This window comes from Megalops cyprinoides, chromosome 11 (genome assembly GCF_013368585.1).
Source record: "Megalops cyprinoides isolate fMegCyp1 chromosome 11, fMegCyp1.pri, whole genome shotgun sequence".
In the NCBI taxonomy this organism is placed as follows: domain Eukaryota; kingdom Metazoa; phylum Chordata; class Actinopteri; order Elopiformes; family Megalopidae; genus Megalops; species Megalops cyprinoides.
In genome coordinates, this window is record NC_050593.1 from 24,312,342 (window position 1) to 24,327,726 (window position 15,385).

The following is a 15,385-nucleotide window of genomic DNA, read 5'->3' on the forward strand; positions in this document are numbered from 1 at the left end:
AAATTATGTAATTGCAGTTACCCTTTGTCCTTTTGAAACATGTCACTTCAACACCTTTTTGGTGACATCAAACCCCTATCTGTTCTTATCTACCCTCTTAGTCAGAAGTAGTATCTGCATGTAGCATGGATTTGTAAACAACTCGATACAGGACCTGAAGTGCAAAGGTTATTTTCACTTCTATTCCCAGGACACAGCACATTTACCAAAAGAAGGGAGAACACTACGTGAGAATAAAGGCAATGATCCTGCAGTTACATGCCCAGCAGAAATACAGCAACACAAAATTCCCTCCAAAACGGAAAAAAATAAGAAACAAGTACGCTGAAAACAAAGCTTTTGTTATTGCTGCTTCCTACAGGTCCACAGCTTCAATCAGGAAATCAAATGAAAAAAAAAAAAAACTCTGCAGAAGATGAATATAGTGGAATCTTTTCATGGCAGTGATTAACGTAGTCAGACGTGTGCCAGTCACCATGGAGGCCAGCCCCAAAAGGTTTTTTTTTTTTTTCCTTCCATCAAATGCATGCAGCGGGCAGAGGCAGGAGCACAGTGGTTGGAGGCAAACATGGCCGCAATAATGAAGCTGGGTATCCAAAAAAGCCTCAGTGTCTTTCCGTCCACACAGGTTCTCAACAAAGCGTCATGGACACTAGCTGTGTTCTGATGTCTGCTTTCGCTTTGCCCACTTTTAAAAGTCTCCTCATGTTAAAAGGCAGGTTTTCAGACATCCAGACACGATTTGTATGGTCCTGGGGCTGTGATCTGTGCCTGGAATGGACTGAACCACAGACCTCCAAGAACTCCTGCCTGTTGGGCAAAAAGTAAAAAGGTGACTTCATTGGTATTTAATTACCGTCCCTACGAGTGGTTGTTTTGGCAGCTGGTTTTGTGTCAGTTTTTTGTCTCTCTCTCTCTCTCTCCCTCTCTCTCTCTCTCTCTCTCACTCTCTTGCTCTGTATTTTTTTTCTTTGTTCTGTTTTGTTTTGTTTTGACTGTGAGTGCCGTGGCCTTTTCACAGGCTCAGTCTCGTGTGAGGAGCAGTTACTGAGAGGTCAGAGCAGTGGAGGTGCCCGCGGGGTCAGAGGCCCAGTGCCTCCGCATGTTTTCTTGCCTTGAGTCTGAGGTCAGCGATGCTGGAGTTCTTGCTGTTGCTCTTGGCGGCCGCCGCCACGGCCGCAGCAGCGGAGGCAGAGTCAGCCAGCGACGCGATCGGTAGTCCGAAGGGTGGGGGCGGGAACATTAGGTAAGGGGCGTGGGCCGCCAGGTGAGGGTGCAGGTGTGGGTGGGAGTGTGCCACTCCTTCCAGCTGCAGCTGGGCCTGAACCTGAAGAACAGTCAAACACAGACACGGGTTATTCGAGCTCTCCAGGCTGTAGCTCAGATTCGGTCTCACTGCAATGCCTTTTGCCTTCAACTTTGAGCAGCGAATTTGTGCAGGCCTTCCTATGTTACACGTTTGGCGGCCACTGAAATTAATTAGGAATGTCTTAAAAGGATTAAAAATTCATGGTTGCCTCAGTTCTTTACTCCAAGTTAGTCACAAAGAGTGTTGCGCTTAGATTTCATATTGGCCTGTATTTATGTGGAGCATGCCAAAAATTGCTGCTTGGAATTTGACATCACTAAACAGAAACTTAACCAAGCTTCTAATAAATGTGTGTTTTCTCTGAAAACACCTAAAAACAAGCATAATTTACCCTCAGTTTTCTGTGTTAGTTGTTCTTTGAGGTAACAGATCACACAGTGTGTTCACAAACAATCCAGTTTAATTGTCTGAAATAAAAATATTTATGACGGTATAATAGTATTTAAGTCTCCCTCAAGGTTCCATGACACGCAGTCCCATACGTTCCAGACGATATGTTCAGTGAAAATAATAAACACATTTTTGCACAAGAATATCTAAATATTAACAGAACACAAACTATTTCCAGAAGAAAAAAAGGGTTTTGAAGGGTGGGGGTTTTAAAAGGACAGAATTTCAAGAGACATGCTCCTGGTAATTATTTTACAAAGAAAACTGTCCCTTGACCTTAAAAAAAGAATTGCACTGCTTTTTTGAATCTGTTCATGCATTTTCAAATAATATACACAGAACTTTCCAGAACACTGCAGCTCCTTATCCAAGTCAAAGCAAAACCATTTGATCGTTGCATAGTCACCATTTTAGCTTAATAGTTTTACTGTGTTTACATGTTTTCTGTGTGACAAGGGAAATGAGAAAATTAAAAAGCAGTTCTGAGAAATGTCTATCTAACCAAAATTGTAGCCACATTTAAAATATACAAAGTAACTAGGCCCTTCTGTCTGGAAAACATTTTAACAAGATACATTTAAAATATATATTACAACCAACATTTCTGCTCAAACTTTTTTTAATCACATGGACACGAGCCACCTCTGTCCGTAATTACATTTTGGGTAGCTTCCATACTTTGCCTTCATTACAAGCTATTGCTGAGAAATGGTTTACAGACATGAATTTCCTCATGAATGGATATAAATGAGAGCAGAATGTAGGCACAGTAGCAAGGCCTTGGCTACACAAGAGCATTTATGTGTATTTGAAAGTGCATATGACGCTCGGGACAACTGGATTACATTATTAATTTGCTTAGCGGGTGCCCTTGTCCAGGATGACCTACATCGCTCACACATTCGCTCACAGTCTCCGTACTATTCACTCATTCGGCTGGATAATTTACTGAAGCAATGAAGTACCTTGCTGAAGGGTAAACCATCTGATGCTGGCACAGCATTTGGACCAGCAGTCTTCCAGGTACAAGCCCAGGTCTGATCTAACCACTATCGCGTACTTATGCCCACAACTATTGCGCAAGGGAGACCAGTGCTTGCATGTCATTAGGACAACAGGTGGTGGACATTGATGAGAGGAGTAAAAAAGCACCACGCTCTCTCCAGCAGCATATTGTTCAGCATGCAGTGCCCAGCGCCTCAGCCCTGCCAGTGCAGCTCGCTGCCAATAACCATCACTGCTTCATTTCTCCCGTTTCGTAATCTCTTTCATCTGCCTGCACTTGACGTTCTGTTGGCTTAATTAGGGATGCTTTTTTTTTCGCAGGCATGATGCAGACACTTCTTAACTGGTGCTTCTGAAACAGACACCAGATCAAATGTCTCTCTGTCTCTGTGATGTCACTTGCCTGCAAATGAGCTACCAAGGTGAAAGGTAAGCTTGGGGTCGAGCTCCTTTCACATACTGCCACAGTTGCCGTCCCCAGGAGCTCACCATTTTGACAATAACTCTTGCAAAGTGAAAATTCATGACATTTTCAGTTTTTCTATCTTTTTTCTATCTTTATTTTTAAATAATACGTCTTTATTCAGTGATTAATTGTAAATCAAGATTAAGCAAAATCATTTAACTGCCAATAAAACCACATATCGTAGTATTTTTGTATGCTTGGTAGAATTATTCTGTAAATAAATTTCTTATCCAGCTTTGAAAGATAATGTAGATCTATCAGCTCTGCATTAAGAACTACATCAGTTCTTGGAGTCGTCATTTCTTTTCTGATTATGTAACTGAATTTAAAGTTTTAGTTGTCCGTGTGAGTACACAACGTTAAATCAAAGGTTGGTAATTTAAAGAGAGTGAAGAAAGAGTGATCTTGACTTATATATAGGCTCTATCATGAGACCGTTTTAGAAACCGGCCGAAAAAAATGCATAAATGCCAAAACGCGTAAATATTTACTTATATGCTAGTATAATATCTACTTATATTTATGTTCCATACGACTATGTCAGTGACCTCGAATAAATAATGGATTAAATGCATATCCTGTAAAATGCATATCCTTGTAAAATGATGCGGGTACAAGACATACCTGTTGAAAAGGCATTCTGAGGGCACCCATGTTCACATATGGAGCAACTCTGCATGCATCCAAGTGGCTCGCGTTACCCAAGATGACGCCTAGGAAAAATAGCAAAACGTCACTGGGTAAAGCGGTGAGGTACGGTTAATCCTATATTGAACATGAATTCATGATGGCATATAAGTTTTCCTTCTTCATTCAAAATCTAGCCGAATAATGAAACACATTAACATAAACATAAAGTGTCTGCGCACAATAACAGTGCCATTTTAACTTTGGCAGTTCTTTGTAAGAACATCCGTTTTTATTTTTTTTAGCATGATCATTGATGGCAAAAATCAGTTGTACAGTATGCATTTTCAAAGACAATGTTCCGATAAAGACATAGAGAGTGGGCATTCGTATCATATTAAAGCCCTCAAATTAATAATACCAAATAAATGTAGAAATCAAGTGAATGTACCTTTATGCATTTGATTTTCTTGTTTTCGACATTTAGCTCTTCTGTTCTGAAACCAAACCTAAAAATTAAAAGACAGTTAAAAATGGAGGTGAAACAGGATCGATGTACGTGAAATTGGATCGCTTCGTCATTTCATTCATTCCAGACGTGAAGAGTATGTCGACACAAATACAAAACAAATAAGTCCACACGAGTTAGTCAAGCAATAAATGCAAAAACGTTCCCAAAAGAATGAACAGACTAGGAGCAAATTAATTACTGCAATGTATGCAATCTGAGGTAATACTAAAAAATATTTGTATATGTGGAAATATTTGCTGTATTACTAGTAGTAGCAGTAGCAATAATAATAACAATATAGTTTGGCGTATTACAACTAAATGTGTTACAGTAGCTCTGAATCAAACCTGAAATACTTTCATTTAAAAGCATGATGGTCCGTGTCTCTTTATATGGGACCGTCTCTGCGTTCATTATACAATGTAGCGAAGAATTCCTAACTGTACAGCTACACTGACCCTTCAAGTAAGTACCATTATTTTTACATAAATCGGCTGTTCTGGAGTCATAAGCCTAATTTTCTAAGCTTTACCTCTTGATAAAGATTCTGTGTTAAAACATCAACTTCCCTCCCCATTTTAAATTGCATTCGCATAATTTCCCCGTCCTTATTAATGATGGTCATTTCCAAGAGCGTAATTAGTGACTAGGAGAACTTCAAAGGGCATTGTTTAATCTCCCAAGGTGCTGAAGCCATTTTACACTGTATGAATTCAGTAACACGCTAGTCAGAGCGCGAGCAATAATGCGTTTGTCAATAAAATATACGGATTCGGCAGTTGAACGGCGTACGGTAATGTTAAAAAGTCCACACTGCTCTTATAATAAAAACACAAATCAACCTATAATAGTGGTGTTGTTTGCCTAAATTGCGTTCAAAATTTTTCAGTTTTGAGACGTGTTGTGAATGAAGGAAATAAACTGGTCTGGATCCAGTATAGGCAACTGTGTCCTGAATGGAAGCTCTATGATGTTATTGTTTGAACAGTTTTTTAGTAAGACATGTTCCTGTACTTACAGTACTCATCACAATGAAAGCATGTTCTTATTATTATTAATATTATTTTATTATTATTATTATTTTGTTGTTGTTGTTGTTGTTGTATTTATTCTTCCACAGCCACATGAGAAACATCTCTGTTGTTTATCATACATATAGAGTATAGAGGCTTATGATACAAATAAATCAAACGTTTTACAGCTCAGGATCAATTCCAATTATCCACGAATATGCTAAGCAAAGTGAACTACACTGGTTTAGACAGTTATTTCTTCATTAAGGACCACTCAATGATGCGCTTCACAAATACACTAATGTGATTTCCTTTTGATTTTTATTAGAGACAGTGAATAATGACATTTAATTTAGCTCTGCACCAGAAACCCAAAGATATTAGTCGTAATTGAATTACTGCCTGCTTCTCACTAAGGTCTCATAACTTTCAATTAGATTCCTGACAGCTGGTCGGTGTGGAGTTTCTGTAGAACACGAAAATATAGGTCAATATCTGCTATCTACCGCGCTACATACAATTTACTTACAATAGATTTTCGGTTTAAATTGTAAATATATCCCTTAGCGACTGACGTGAAAAATTGCAGGGATATAAAACTCAGTGTATAGCAACCCTTTTCAGCTTTTACTTTACGTAGAGTGGGTTGTCCTATATGGGACGTGTGTTTCCTTCACTGCGTTTAGCTCTGTAGATTAATAACCATTTTTCCATCGTAGGTCTCTGTATAACATTTCAGTTTCATCGCTATTTACAAACGATATATTTTAATGCTGCGCTTCCCTGTCTCATGGGCTTTAGAGATAGTTTATTCTTCCCATTAGCTATTGCAACATGCGATATCTCCCACAAAGATTTGCTGGTAAAATTGAGTTATTTCCAAAACATTTTTATGGGGCCAGTATATCAAAGCATTGGCAGATATTACATAGATAACGGAGGAGAAAATGAGACAAGTGGCATGAAGAGGTGTCCCCTGCAGCAGCAGTTTAGTCTCGTTATTAATTTAAGTGACGGGTTTAGATCTATATGCTGCGCACAAGCAACTTTTCTTGTGAATTTACTTGCAATAAGAACTAATTTGTAAGTAAAGGTACTGTCAGCCGCCACCCGGGCTATGCAGTTTTTGGTCTGAATGTCATGGGAGAAATGTTCCTTGTATCACTTCCTGGCTGCAGGCAAGAAATATCCGATCTGATGTGCGGGAAATAAATGAACCGTACATAAAGTTAGCACGCTTTTTCAATCTATTTTTACTTACAGTTCGTAGCCATGCATAGGTATAACAAAAAACGTAATGTGAGGAGGATTACAACATCAATCAACCACTTTGGCGTTGATGTTTTAGCTGAGAGGGAGAAATTACAATGTACTGTTCACCTGTTTTCTCACACTAAAAATTGGAATCCGAGTGCACCCCATATAGACCAATTAAAATGTTTACCTACCTTCAATTTTCTTATAAATGTTGTTAAATTAGTGAATAAATAATAAATAATGTAATATTTTGAATTTCAATACATTTGATTGATGAAATGTAATCATTTCCCGATAATCTCTTTTATAAGAGAAAAATATTGTTGAACATAAATCTGAAACCTCCACACTGAAGTGATTTTTAATTAAGCCTCGTTTACCTACTTTGGCAAGATAGCCTATGCTTTTCTAATTGCGTTAACAAACCTTTAATTGATATGTGTGGATTTAGGTTACAAAAGAGAGAACTGTTGAGCCTCAGTCTTTTTTAAAATTAAGATTTTACATCTCAGGGCTATTTAACTCAATTAACTCTAAATGTTATTTTACTGAAAGATTAACATATGACAGTTCAGCACATGACCGTATTCTACATGATCTGCATCAATTTAGTGCACGCAGTAATGTCTGTCATGAAATAAATCCTTTGCCACTATAGGTCCGTATTCTCAGTATCCATGGTGAAATAAATAAAGTATTTATTAGGAATAATAAAGAACATTTTAATAACCGTTATTTGTTTTAGGAACTAAATTAATTGCATCATTTAGATTGCGGTGCACCTTCTGGCGTGTCCGCGCTGAGATTTACTTTTCCTAAAACTATTATCAGCAAGTTTATATGCTGTGCGTGTGCATAAATGCTTGTGTAAGTGAAATGATATGCACAATGACAAAATATAAAAACTCATAAACACTACATTTGAGAAACCTGTCACTGTTATGAATATGTTACATATACACTAATGTGTGCACATGCTTATCCGCGTAGTTCAAATGTTTTTTGTTTATGAACACATCACACAAAAATTGTTAAAGCAGCACATAAGCAGTACTACATACTGCGATTTGCTTAGAAATCCTCAACAGATACATTTCAGCTTGTCTAATATGTAATGCATTCAATTGTTACGTTTATTCGACGATCGTAGTCAGTCTATAACTCATTCAAGCCGCCGGTTCAGTCGCGATCAAACAAACTTTGACCCCGTGACATCTGTGTGTGAAAAACTTTATTTTGGGAAGGACGGCTTACCTGGACCCTGGCCTCCGACAGCCCTAGCCGCTGACTTAGCTCCTCTCTCATGAAGGCATCCGGATAGTGCGTCTCATCAAAGAGTCTTTCCAGTTCGTTCAGCTGCTCCAAAGTAAAATTTGTTCTACTCCGTCTCTGTTTGAGTTTGCTTTGAGCGTCTTCATCCTCGGATTTCACTTCCTCTTTCTTGTCCTTGCATTCGTATATCCCTGCGTGAGCAGACCACATTTTGAAACCACTGCAGCACTGTACAATACCAGCAGGCCCATGTCCAAACAGAATACCGTCACTATAAGGGATGCGTTACTGTTAGCTGCTAATTATCTAAGGGATCTTGGGCGTTAAACGCCCCTGAGCCAAACGCGCTTTGTTTCAAGCATCCAGTGATTCCAAATAAATCATGTCTTAAACTGAGTTGCGGGCATACTGTGTTATGTTACAATTATGCGATTAAGAATAAATTATGTAACTCTTAGTTGTAGTCTTTTTTCACTATAGCAGAGTCAAGGTCCCGAAAGGGTAGGCCGATACTGCTTTTTCGCCTCTTACAAGAAGTTAAGATTTGCATAATATCCATCATCCAAGTATCCAAAAACAATTTAAAAGACATTAAGGCAAACAGTAAATAAATGTATGCAACTCTGGCATATACAATTTAAAACATTTAAACCTTTCAAGTGCTGTTCATGTATTAACAATGTAGCCTGTTTAACTCAAATGCATTTTAAAATCACTCCATAGTCTGAATTAAGATTGTTCTGTTTGCGCTCACAACACATCAGTCGACATCTCCTGAGTAATATATTTCTGCATCAGAACATGGCTACATAAGACAGTTCAGTGTAAAGTAAGTATATGAAAAGCAACGAACTAATATAATTTAAAACTGCAGAGGAAAAAGGCAGTCATAAAATATCACAAAGCAGATTTTATGTTACCTGACCATTCTTTGCACATAAAATCTTTATATGTATATCAAATTTGTGTGCAGTGCATGTACCTTCGATTTTTTCCTAGGTCAATATTTTTCTTTTTTTTTTTTTTTTGTAAAGTGCATCTTCATACACTCTTTTTGCACGTGTTAAAACCAACCGGGTATTTTTCCCGAAATGAGAATATTAGAATATATATGAGTGTTTTAAGAATTTTCGCCACCATCCTATAATTATTGTTTGTAGTAGTAGTAATAGTAGTAGTATACTCCATGTGATAAAATGGTCATGGTGGTTTGGTGTGTCACATAACCACGTCACTACGCTATTCTTATCACTGAATCATTGTACAACGTTTTTAACACATTGTCGAATAGCATAGCAATTCCTTAGTTGTATGTTTACATTACAAATAATGCATTTTGAATTAGTATCTGTAAATGTTAATTAGGTAAAAGTGGCTAATATCATCCTCCTTTGAAAACCGTGAAATTTGGAGGCAGGAAGCCACATCTCTTATGTGGTAAAATGTGATGCAACCGTAATATACGAAAATGCTTTACATATTTCTATTAAAATATTGGAATATAAATGAATGTGTCGTCTTTGTATTCGGAATTGGTGGAGTTATTGATTGAGGCCTATCGATTTCACTATCATCTTTATTAAAACTTGACAATTAAGTGTCTCTACACTGTAGACATTTAACTATTATGCTTTGTTAATACGTTAAGTGTATTGGGAGATACAAAGCAAAATATAGCCTGTATAACATATATTTGTCACAATGTTGTTCTTTCGTTCTGCAACACAGACCACTTGTATCTGAGTATCAAGGAAAACTGTACTCAACACGCATGTCTGAAAATAAACAAGGCTTTTGCTATTAGACAAAACCTGAACATTCGTTGCTATTGTTAAAAGACTACCGTTACGTCTCAGTCGGTAGAGTGGTACAACGGTAATAATGTCTGCCCATGAAATCGATATAGGTCCACGTACCATAGGTAGCCTAATTGTTTTACAGTCGGGATTCGTAAGAGCATTTCGAGCGAATCACGCCACGGGCATACCATAGTACAAACGTAACTGCTAGCGGAGATGAACTTACCTTCAGAGGCCCTTGAAACATTAAACTCCTTCAGTTTTTCTTTTTCCAGCTCTACGTGTTCTTTGAATAAGTGTACCGCACAATGATTGCTGGTTTCGGTAATGTCCTGAAGGTTTGTCTCTGAGTTACCCAGCTCCCTGGCTCGTGCTAAGCCGCTCTCCAAAACTTCCCTGTACGTGATACTCTCCTTACTGCTCTCCTTGGTTTTCTGGTCGAAAGATTTAGAAACGAACGCTGTAAGTTCTTCCATGGCTGGCTAGTGGTCCTGATCACAGAAATCCACTTCAAAATTGCTAGCGGTGTGTCGGTCCTCTGCTCGGTTGTGAAAGCGTTGATATTGGGGTGTAGAAGGTTAGATCACTCCTGCTGTTGTGTCTGTGTTTTTGAGATCACACTATTTATACATGGCTACCTCAGCCCAGCCCCCATCTCCATGTCTTGAGCAATTACAGGCGGCTCTACTGTCTGAATTCAACTTTCAGCAGCTTTTTCCTGAAATCAATGCAGGAATAGAGTTGTAATTTAATTACAATTCATTAAGATATCTAGTGCCGTATGGCGAACCACACACAAGATCTATATATTTAATTAATTTCCTTGATAATTTCATTAGTTCAATTAAGAAAGGTTCATATATGTATTAAAGGGTTGGGTGTGCCGAACTGATGTTTATCTGTGTACATTTGGAAGATATGACCTTATATAATAATATGAATTTAAAATACCTATATACCGCAGAAAAGTAAAGGGTGTCATTTAACTGTCACAAGCTGTATCAGTGTACAGACAGTGTAATTGTAAATATGACAATACACCTCTAATTAACATAACGTCAGTAATTGATTTATTGATTATCATTTGTCAAATATGTTTTCAACAGTGAAAAACACGATTGTTAACCACGGTGTTGATAATTTCGTCTTATTAGCTACTCCGTATTGTCCAAATAGTTAATTAATTTCAAGTTCCTCTGCTAGGAAGATGCATCTGATGTTTTATTTAAATAATAAATTGCGGTTTATGTTCGGAAAATGTTGAACTTCATTATTTTTGACGGTTAACTGAGCCCATTGCTTACTTTTCAGGGCGTTGAGTGTGTAACCTTTAAATAGAATACATATGTTTGCTTTTATGAACATATATGTGCACTGCTCCACACCCACGCGAGTTTGTTGTCCTGTTATTTCAATAACGTAAGTTGGTCCCTGAATAAAATCGTCTGTTACTTCTGAATCACTTTTATATCCAACACACGAAAACAGAGGATGGTCAGTTATTGTACATTTTGAAAACAAAAGCTCGCTTATTCGTCGTTTTATGATTATTTGTTCATTCCTTTTCATTATAATGACAAGTACACAGCTGATGTGTGGTGGTTTACTTTTAAGAAGATATATGTAGGCTAAATATTGATACCCTATGGGCATCTCTTAATTATTTTTTCTTGGGTTGACGTGCACAGAGTACATTTGTTTTGTACCATCGTTGACCATTTCAGTCGGATATTGTGTTATGATATAAAATACAATCAGGTTTTGTGCATTGATGATTAATTATTGTCAGACACGAACAATCAATAAAATAAAGAGGCTACACTTTTTTACCCTGTAACATTTGGTGATGTATATTATGAGAATATTGGCCTTATAAGAACTTTTGTCATATCCTACATTAGTAATATAACACTGTTGCGTGAGACTGTGCAACATTGTAAAAGGCGTCGCAACCAATCTAGAGAGGAGTGTTTTACCTTGTGCATATTTAATGAGCTTCAAGTGAGCTTTAAATTAAAACTTTTTATTTCTCTTATTTTTGTAAAGGAAACACCAGTACTGGCATTGTTTTTTTTTTCCTCTGTTTGGCACAAGCCTCTAAACAGGGAATATATTTTTAGATTGCAAGACAACCTGTTCTCTTCCCCCTTGTGAATTGCGACTTTGTTTTTCGTGTATTTACACTTAAACACCTTCAACAAACCGCGTTTTTGTTATTCCGGTCACCCAATAGCGACTGGTCGGTATTTATATAGCGTACCCCACATTTATTTCCGTTTCAACACATTGTCTTACCACTGCGTGAAATATCGCATTTGAAGTGTCCGTCTGTGGGCCTTTTATCATCTTTGTGTCGCTGCTAACGGATAAATAACATTATAAACGATAGATGTGCATTTCATTTAAAGCTGCAACAGAAACACAGGTTCCCGAATTCTTGCCCCAGAAGCCAATCTTGCGCAGTTTGTATTGGTTGATTTACTGCCACATGAAGTTGACCGTGAAAATAAAACAAAATATCTGACAACAACCCCGCTCAACAGCTTGTGAGTGGCTTCCATTTTCAAGGTGATTGTATTTATTACGTATAGGATCCTTCCTGGAATTTCCTGCGTCTGTCATGAGAATTCTAAATCTAAATTAGGTAATCCAGGTGTAGTGGTGTCCCGAGTGTTAATCCAAACTAGAAATTATCATCACAAATGATATTTGATATATAACAAACTTAATCCTGGATACACATTTTCACCTAACATTTTATTTATCAAATAAACATGCGATTAAAGTGATGCTGTGGAATAGCCTATATAGTCCAAATTTATCAATCATATGACAAGTTACCAGGAATATATATTGGTGAAATGTAAATATTCAGATGGGGAAAGTTAAAATCACTCCTTTTAAAGCCCAAACAGGAATAACATTTGATACTTCACAGCAATTTAAATGTGTAGCCCTTCTCAACTGTTCTGCGTTATTGCAATTGTTTCTTGATTCTGATGCACTTTAATAACTGCAAGACTTCAAAGTGCCCCTAATAAGTGTTTGAAAATTACTGAATGCAGACCGATTGACGGAGATTATCTACATGTGGTTCTCAATCTAACAACAGCCTCGGGGGTATAGGAATACTCAAGCACAAATCGACCATCAGTGAAGATCTTACGCTGCCGCGCGCCAGTCACCGTGGCGTAGCAGCGAAACCTCCTTAAAGGCGCATGAGGCATATTTGCACTTCTCTGGCTTGCTCAGCAATGACAAAAATCCTCCCTCCCACACTGTCAGCTCTGTATTTTTGTATTCTTCACAGACAAGTGTTTTAAACCAGGATCGCCGCGCGATGGTTTTTCACATCGGGAGTCACATGCCTCTGTTGAAAGCTCGATAGCTGATATGATTGGCGGTAAGTTATTTAATCAAACGTGTGCTTGACCACATTGAGCTTCAACATAAAAGTATCCGCCTATTATAGTTGGTTTGAAATCTTTTTCTCAGCCAAAGCTAAGCAATACATAAAGCGCAACAATACAACAGCTTTTGGTAACACTGCAAGTGCACTTCGACGACTTCATTTACTTGGATGCATTCATACGAATTTCAGGTTACAGCTAAGCTCACAAATATTTAATCAGTGAATTTTTTATTTTTGTGTTTTTAAAGACCTTGATATGTGGCTGGATGGGCGCGCAGAAGGCAGCTTCAATATTTCTGCGCAACTTAATTCAGCTGGGAACAAGTAGTAAGAGGATGTGATGTGGTATGCGTACCGCGGCGTCCTGGACTCTCCACGGGGTTTACAGAACTGCGCTGCGCAACGCGCTCAGTCCCTCGGGGGTATAGGGCACTCCGGTACCCCCCTACCACTAACAAAAAGCATCAATGTAATTGTGTTGTTTTTGTATTTTTTCTCGAGAAAATATTACAACGTTTGGCACAATAAAGACAGCGATGGAGGTTATATCGACATAATGTTTTTTTTTTCTTTTCAGCGAAAATTATTGTATCAGCGTACATTGTAAATTTCATGGTACAATGTGCAGAATTTACAGTGCACCGTCATATACATAGGCCTATATTTTACTCTTTGTATAGGGCGTCCTTCACTACTAAATGAAGGATTTTTGCATTAAATAAATAAAACTACATAGGCCCATGATGTTACTGGAAGCCATAGCCTACATATGTACACAATCGGCCTGATACAATATTAGTACAAACCGATGTGTCGAGCTCGCACCTATGATATAACTGCTATGATGATAGATTAAATCCAGGCCAATATGACTTTAGGGATTACAGGACTTTTTATTTGGTTCTTTTTTAGTATGTAGATCACTGTTTATCGTATTTTAAAAAATCATTTGCGATTATTCAGAAGCTAATTAGTGATGCACCAAGAGTATGTGCATCACTAGCACAGCTTAAAAACCCTTAAAACCCCGAGTTTAAAACTCTGCTCATGTGATTTCTTTTTATCTAATCAGACATATTCACAACAATGAACTGATAAAATAGGGATTCGATTGTAGAGATTATGATGGGCAAAATTGATCGCAAGTTTTAAAGCTTAGTCATTTATCTCACACTAGATAGTTTTGGAGTAGTAAATATTAAGTTCTCAGAGCCCCCTTTTTACCAAGATGGAGACGCCCTTGTCATATAGGCCATAATACACTCTGTGAGTAATACTGTAACCATTCTTGGTAATTCTACTGGTAGCACTCTCGAGAATAATTTAAGCAACTTTCTTCAATCTGAGATCTTTTGCAGTTTGGCTATTTAATTTATCCCAGTTGAATTGTTGACCGATTTCAAACTACAGGATGACTAAAAGCAAGGTTTGTCAATACTATTCCGCTTTATACAAAATTTCTATATTACCTTTTTTCCAGGATTTAATCAGAGCAGTCATTTAATAGACAGACACGTATGGTCTTCACACCCGGGGGCAGAAGGCCAGGTCAACATAACTCAACATTAAGTCTGTACCAGATCGACAATTGTGAAGTAAGACCCACACTATTATTTTGTGTCTATTTCAGTGAGAACCTTGGATTCTTGTCATCTGTGACGATGTCCTTTTTCTCAAAGACCGCAAGCACTTCGTTCATTGTGTTTTAATACCGGACTCATACATGCCAGCACATGGATCACTGCCACTTTAAGAAATAATTTGCCTGAATTATTTCCCTTCGCTTGAGTTGGCACTGAACGCGTAGTCCTGGTCCCAGTCGAGTTAGACTTAGACACAGGCCTACAGCTATTAAACTGCGTTTCACCGATACAGTTGTGGTGATATATCCGCACCTTTTCTATTTTTGTTCAGATTTTTGTTATCTAAAAAGACATTAAGTTTACTTTGAGGCCACACTGACAGTCTAAGTATGTGTGCACCTGTGATCGTTCAGTGGTTACCTTTTTATTGTAAATGGACTTGCAGCAACATGTTTCACCTGTGTTAGAAAGCCACTGATGAACTTCGGGCTGGATCACCGTGCCAGACCCGGAGGCGCTTCTCGGTAGGCGGTTTGTTAATACAGTGGCGGAGAGGTGAGAACCGTGCCTTTCCTACTGGAATCCCGCGCTAACGGACAAATGCCATAACAACTTTTAAAATTCTTCAATCGCACAGATTAATACCTGATGTGCCGGAACAGAATTATTCCAAAATCGCAT

At 38.0% G+C, this 15,385-nt stretch overlaps 1 protein-coding gene across 1 annotated transcript; it reads right to left on the reverse strand.

Moving 5' to 3' along the window:
* Positions 1-403: 403 nt before the first annotated feature.
* shox (short stature homeobox) lies at positions 404-10,292 on the reverse strand. Its single transcript, XM_036540932.1, has 6 exons — positions 9,936-10,292; positions 7,893-8,101; positions 4,309-4,366; positions 3,855-3,943; positions 1,115-1,327; positions 404-810 (listed from the first exon to the last, which is right to left on the reverse strand). The coding sequence occupies exons 1-6, from the start codon at positions 10,183-10,185 to the stop codon at positions 724-726; spliced, it is 906 nt and encodes a 301-aa protein (XP_036396825.1). The 5' UTR covers positions 10,186-10,292; the 3' UTR covers positions 404-723.
* Positions 10,293-15,385: the final 5,093 nt, after the last annotated feature.